The sequence below is a fragment of the Limulus polyphemus genome, unplaced genomic scaffold (assembly GCF_000517525.1).
Source record: "Limulus polyphemus unplaced genomic scaffold, Limulus_polyphemus-2.1.2 Scaffold3292, whole genome shotgun sequence".
NCBI classification, from domain to species: domain Eukaryota; kingdom Metazoa; phylum Arthropoda; class Merostomata; order Xiphosura; family Limulidae; genus Limulus; species Limulus polyphemus.
Genome location: NW_013668902.1, coordinates 14,476 through 21,744, shown reverse-complemented (window position 1 = coordinate 21,744; position 7,269 = coordinate 14,476). Strand labels below are relative to the sequence as shown.

General features: G+C 31.9%; 1 protein-coding gene across 6 annotated transcripts in view; it reads right to left on the bottom strand.

Moving 5' to 3' along the window:
- LOC106469087 (cytoplasmic dynein 1 intermediate chain 2-like) overlaps nt 1-7,269 on the bottom strand; it is a 98,745-nt gene that overhangs the window by 83,844 nt on the left and 7,632 nt on the right. For all 6 annotated transcript variants that reach the window (XM_022397496.1, XM_022397498.1, XM_022397497.1 and 3 more), the window contains exon 3: nt 5,653-5,764. In XM_022397496.1, coding sequence (XP_022253204.1) covers nt 5,653-5,764 — 112 coding nt within the window. The remainder of the gene's footprint in view (nt 1-5,652; nt 5,765-7,269) is intronic.

Here is a 7,269-nt window from a genome sequence, read left to right as displayed (position 1 = left end):
AACATATGCTTACTAATTTAAAAGTTATAGCATGAAAACTATAACTAGCACAAAATGGTTATGAGGTCGGTCCAATGGATGGAGCCAGTGCTGAAAGAGTTGATATGTTGGAAGTACCTAATTAGGTTCATCCATCTGAAGTATAACCACTAAAGCTGTTACCCTGGGTGTTTTAACTGGCAAACTGTCTCTGTTAACACTATAACAACAATGTGTCACAAAGTGAAGCACATTACATAACTCTTTCTAAATTTCTTTCCAATAATAAGTCCAGTACATAAAATTGTTTAAAACTTGACAAGAACTGTCATAAAAGTACGTAGTTTGAGAAAAATAAAACATTTAATTTGATTTTTCGACTATTTCTACCAAAAATTCGTTATTCAGTGGAGTTATTTGCATTCAGTCTCTGAATAGTTCATCTGGAAGGTGATTTTTATGTTAAGTATAAAAATAATATTCTTTAACTTACAATTTTCACATTTCACTTTTATAATCTCTAGACCCTCCTAAATGAATGTCAAAAGTTTTTAAGGTAAATAGTTAAATTTTATTTTCTATTTTCTCTACAACATTACTAACTCTAGCTAATATTATCAACATACAGTGTAATGAAATGTTACAAATTAAGAAACAGAAAAATATATAGATACCTTTGGCCAGGCTTAAAAAATAGTTTTGTTTGCTCTAGGCTGGAACTGATTTAAAATGTGGGTAGGTAGGTAATTTTTTTTTTAAATTGCTTTGCAAAAAAAAAAATTCAGAAATAACTCTAGTTCCATGATCACCTGAAACATAATGCATTAAACTATGAACACAATTGCTATCAACATTTATTCTATGAAAAAATTAAAGAAATTCAAATTCTTTTGTAATACACACTTGCTGGTTGATATCGACTTCAATCGATGAAGTTAAATTGACTGTTGCCGACAATTTTACAAATCCAAAAATAAAGACTTGAAATTACACACATAAGAAAAATATTACCATACTAGTGGATTTCTACAATGAGTTGAAAGGTATGTACATATTTCCCTTTGCTAATTTTAAACACTTCATTGCACTGTATGTTGATGATAATAGATAGAGTTAGTGATATAGTGGAGAAAATGGATAATAAAATATAAATATTTAATTTAAAAAACTTTTTACATTCATTTATGAGGTTCTAGAGATTATACAGATGAAATGTGAAAACTGTAAGATAAAAAATCGTATTTTTACACTTCATAAAAAATCACCTTGCAGGTGAACTACTCAAAGTGAGAGTACAAATAATTACATTAAATAACGAATTTTTTTATTATAAATAGTAGAAAAAACGAAAATTAAATGTTTTATTTTTCTGAAACTACATACTTTTAATTTTCAAAATTTTTGGAACAAAATATGACATGAGAGATGCTACCAAATAAAAAAATTAGTAGCTGGTAGTCATAGGGTTAAAGAAGAATCATGTTTTGAGTGCTCTTTGTCATATCATACAGCTTACAGCAGCTTCTGTAAGCTCTTTACAGCTAAACGTACAAACACACAGTCTAGATCTATTGGAGTATATCTCTCACTAACTTTGTCTTACTTGAACTACATTTTGGACATGTATTTATAAATAGCAACTGAGGCCTAGAACCTTCCACACACTATGAGATACATTATGATGTACTAGCAGTCAATAAAAACTTAGAAAGTTCTAAAAAATGATGCAATAATACAACAATCGCCAATTTATGACAACTGAGCTACACAATGTATGATTCGCACAGTTACGTAAACAAACCTGTGATAAACTATTGCTTCTAAAACAAACTAAACTTAATACTCACGCTATACTTAAATTAAAACAGTCATGTATAGCTAACAATATTCTAACCATTATATGTCAATAAAAATTTTAAAGTCAGCAAATTTTGTTAGATGGGTTGATATATTGGCAGAAATTGGTGAAAATACAAATTTCCCAAGTCATAATGTCAGAAAAATCTCTCAGTCTGCCCCATTTTCAGAAGGTCAGTCAGGTTACAGCAAACAGAAATATTTCTAAGCCTGACCTTTTATCTTTTCATCGAATAATATTAAAATATCTTCTTTGGATCATATGAGTAATTTTACATTTTCACTTATAGTTTTCTTTTGATGTTTTATTTTCCTTTTGTTTTTTTATCTTTGATTATCTACATTGACACATATCAACAGGTGCCCATGGGCAATATAATGTTAACATCAGCACACATTAGCCCTCAAAAAAATGATGGTTTCACTTGGAAACTTTATGAAATTTGGTTGAGTGAGACAAAGCATAGAATAAATATAAAAATAATCCCTTCAAATATGAATTTTAAAACACAAATAATAAATAATTAACTAAAATATAAAAGTAAATCCTAAATACAATTTAAATGTCTGTGAAACTAATATGTATAAGGTGAGAAAAACAGCCAAGCACTTGGGGCAATGATGACCAACAATATGCTTATTGTGCTTCACCCAAATGTTCAGTGTGGTTCAGGACCAGCTTATCCAGCTTCAGAATCACATGTCAGACCACCCACTCCTGAGTCCAGTTGTTCCAGTTACCTACATGAAATGCATCAAGAACCAGTCCAGGTCTTCTTTCACCACTCCTTTGAATACTGGGGGTGAAATCTACTTTGTAACACTCACAGGAACCTTTGGTGTAGGTCAAAGCCTTTACCTTTCAAGATCTCAGCCAGCACTGAGATGCCACAGGTGCATTGTGGTAGATGTATTCAGGTACCCTGACATTTAGACAACTCAACATACAGTCCTGCATAACCCAAAGTTTCATTGTGAGCCATGATGGCCCTTGCAGGACATCTCCCAGCTCAGAGAGCCTCTTGTGTTCTTGGGTCATGGTCTTTACTCATGGGTACTCAAAGTCTCACCCACTAGGAAAACAGTTCTGACTAGTGGAGGTCATCCAATCCTTTTTTGGTGGTCTTGACCAGAGCTGAGGCTACAGTACTCTGGTTAGAAACAGCTTGGGCTTGCCAGGTACCATTTCACCTCAGAAACCCTCTGTTATCTTCACTTTCCTTATTTTGATATTGACCCTCAATAACAAGGTTTGATCTACCAGTTTGAGTGCATCAGACATCAGCTGATCATCCTGAGTCTATGACTGTAGGCCGATCGATGTCAGGAATATATGCAGCATCTCTCCTTGGCAGCAAACTCTGCCCCTTAGTAAGACACTTTAAGCTCAAGGGATGGAGTAAAGGCCAATATGTACAACTCTGCAATAAATCTTGTGGTCGTAGCATCAAAATTCTCCTTCCTACCTACTTTGTGGTATTCTCAGGTGAAACTGATTTCCACAAAAGTATTAGTTAGATCTGCTTCATAACAGGATGATCAATCAGGAAAATTGCAAAGTAAATCTAACTTTAACTAAACATCCAAGTTATGATAATAAGTATAACTGGTGATGTAAAGTGAAACAAAATCTTATATATAAAGAATAAAGTGTGCATACTTGCATACACAAGGACAAGTCACCTACTACAGCATCTGTAAACCAGTCAACAATTTTCTTCTTGCAAGATGTCTTTCTGTTAACTTATTCACTGTGTTGACCAAGTAGAACTGATGTTATCACATGCTCGTGGCATGGAGCAAAAAAGGTTAAAACCACTGCTCTACATGCTTCAACATCTTACTGCACTCAAATAAAAAAAAAACCTAATGCTGATTAAAATAAATAATTATATATATAAATAATTTGTTGCCATGATTAATTTTTTGTGTAAGCATCTATCAGAATTTTGATTAAACCACTGGTAATATACAATATTGATCATACTCACATGCTGTTTGATTGTTAATGCTTTCATTTTAAATTAATGAATACACATGCACACATTTATGTACCATGTGTTTCAAAAGTCACGTCTGCTGTTCAGATGACAGTTCAGGAAGATGTTGGACTCACTGTTGTAAAACTTGGTGTGTCTGGACCAAGATAACCATGTGGATGGCAATGTACGCTCATGGTTAACATGTAGTGTGTCCATCATGTCATCATAATGTACCACACTACTGTAGCCTTCTGCTTGATAAAATTGGTGTTCATGCTGAATTTCACAACACTATATCCACCAGTTTCCTTTCCTGAATACAGTCATCTGAACAGTGGAAGTGTCATCTGAAACATCCGATACAGATATATCAACATATTTCTTTAATTCTATACTCTGTTACTTACAGTTTATAGAGTTTCCAGAAAATTTTTCATGATAGTTCACAAGGCTCTACTCAACAAGTTTACTTTATGAAATAGTAAGACCTTGATTTATCAGATATATGCTCTCAGAAAACACAAATTTATAATTACTTCCTAACCCTTCACAACAGTAATTGTCTTAGATATTGTTAGCACACACTCTCAGTTTATAACAAAATTTTTATTTCTATCAATATTTCTGTACTATCTTTCTAATGTTGTGTGCCATTACATAAAAAACTCAAACAAATTAAAGTTTGACACTAAATGCACATAAAATTCTGAGTTATACCATGTCCAAATCATATATAAAGATAGGTTCACTGTGGTGAGTAAAAGACAACTCAAAATGTCATTTATACAATATACGCTCCACCACTATATGAAGCCTAATTTTCCACTTTGCCCTTGTCCAAGGATCCTGATTACGGTAGGAATTCCCCAAAACAAAGATAACTCAATGACAAGTGGTGAATCATATGATAGATTGGTCTTTGTAGTTATTTTTACTATAAGAGAAACCTATATTCTTACAATGAAAAACTGTCAGAAAATGCTAAACTGCAGATACAAATTGGGTACGAGTTGTGAATCCAATGTCTGGTACACCAACATGACTTCTATTGCCACTTTTAAGTAAAATGTACTGAACCAATGTCAGCAATATATGTAGAAGTTTACATTTTGCTTATTACCACTCTACATATTCAAATGAAAATAGCAGTAACATGAGTGCATAAAAAAAAATTAGCATTTAATGATAAACTCGTATTAAAATAGAAAGTTGGCATTTTGTTGGTTTAGTTTTTTTGAGGAAGTAATATCAGTAGCTTACCTTTTTTCTCTCTCCAGAGAAAAATCTCATCCCTGTCTCTCTGTAGTAACTTTACTAACAAAATTAAATTTTTTAAACTTACTATTAATATTTCTACAGATGTTGTTTAGTTTCTAACTGTAAATACAAGAGCTTTTGATTTTTATTGTTAGAAATATGACAGACAAGTTGCCTTTTTTCACACAAACGAAACAGTACTCTGAAGTGCCAGTTCATGAAAACATACAACTATTCCCATGATTTTTTTTATTTTACTCCAAATCATACATTTTAATTTTTCTCCAATTACCAACTATTTTCTTCCCAACATGAAAATCATAATTGTATAGTGAAATGATAAATAGTTAGTCTATTTTTTTATGATAAATTCTACTTTTAAATTTTTAGTATGATGAAAAAAAAAATGAAAACATGATAGAAAATTTATATTCAAACAGATTGCACTTCATCATCTGGTATGTTCATATTTTTGTAAAACAATATAATATTCTTACAAAAACATTTAACTTTAATTCTTAAATTGACATTATCTTATGTTCTTCAAAGCAAATATATGAAAATTAAGTTGCAATACCTCAAACTCTTTACAGGCCCTGTCCCACTTTGTGTTGAAGATAAACTTTGGTCAGGAATAGGAGAAAGACTTGTATCTGGAGTAGCATTCAATGACCGAGTCACACTTCCCTCTGTAATTAAAAAAAATTAAACCTTTATGTAACATACAGCCTTCACAAGAATTATAAATACCTGAGTAGTTATTTCTTTAATAATAGTAGAACAAAATATTGCACTAATGCAATATTTCCTAATACTTGTCTCATACTTTAAGAAATAAATATTATTTAGTTTTGTAATGATAAAAATCTGATTAACTTGGTGCATGGTAAAATATTTTTATTACCAATAATGTAAAAGCAACTGATTACACAGCATAGTCTACACACAAAATAACACATATGGCTACCAATATTTTAAGACCTGAGAAGTAGTTTTTTCACTCCTGCTACATCTAAACAAAACTATTCAATCTGAACTGAACCTTAAGAATACTTAAATGTGTGCTTAACCAGCAATATTTATTATAATAAATGTACAAGCAAATTATACATTTAAAGATACCCAGTAATTTGAAAGAATCATACTCAAAAATGAACCATTTAATGAATGATTTGCCCAAATAAATTCACCATGCAAGGTATCAAACTCAAAAGATAGTGTTTTGCAGATTCACACACATTTAGTTAGAGCCAATTTCCCATAATAACATGGTTCAAGTCATCATGCTAACAAATCTTCGTCAGAGTTGGAATAAATCTTTACTGGTTTTTGACAGGCTTTTATGAAGTTTTGAGGATGATTCTTTGTAGTATTCTGGATATCTATATTAAATTTTTTCACAAAATGTATAGGTGCAAATAAGTTGTTTCCCTGTCTGTTTTTTCCCTCCCAGTTTTCTTCTTGTTGTTGTTTGTTTGTAGATGAAGTGTCAATAACATACTATGTTATTTGGATATTGCAGTCCAGTTCTATTTTTCTGTTTTAATATTTAGGTAATACTTGAAAACATGTTTCTATTTACTGGAAAACAGACATTACCATACTCTTTTATATTGGGTTGGATGGAGAGTAGATGCATATATAAATTTAAAAGAAAGATATGCATATATCTTATTTTGTTTGGGGCTTGAATGCTTACTAAAACTTCAAACATTACTTCTTATTTGTGTAGATTTTATTTTGATGTTCTGGTCGTAGTTAAAGTCTAGTTGACTAGGCCTCCTCCGAAGTAACTGTCATCAGGTTACTCACCTGGTCTTCTGTGAGGCAAGACCACTTTGTAGTTTTGGGGAGACAAATCACACTCATAAGAATCACTTGTAACTAGCACAACTGAAGAAAGCACTAAAAATCCTGGGTAGACATTAGTTCAGTCCCCAGGTAAATGTTAACTTCCAAACATACCTCTGCTAACACTATAGCTAGAATCCCACATTGAGAAGGTTGAGGTGCCAGTGCAGGCATGAACCATACAGAAAGCTTCTGTATAGAACAGAAGTTAACAAAAATTATTTAGAATCACACAATATCAATGTCATTTACAAAATAATATGCAATAACTGCCCAGAATTCTACGTCGGAGAAACAGGAAGAAAATTGGAAACCAGATTGACAGAACACAATAAAACACCGT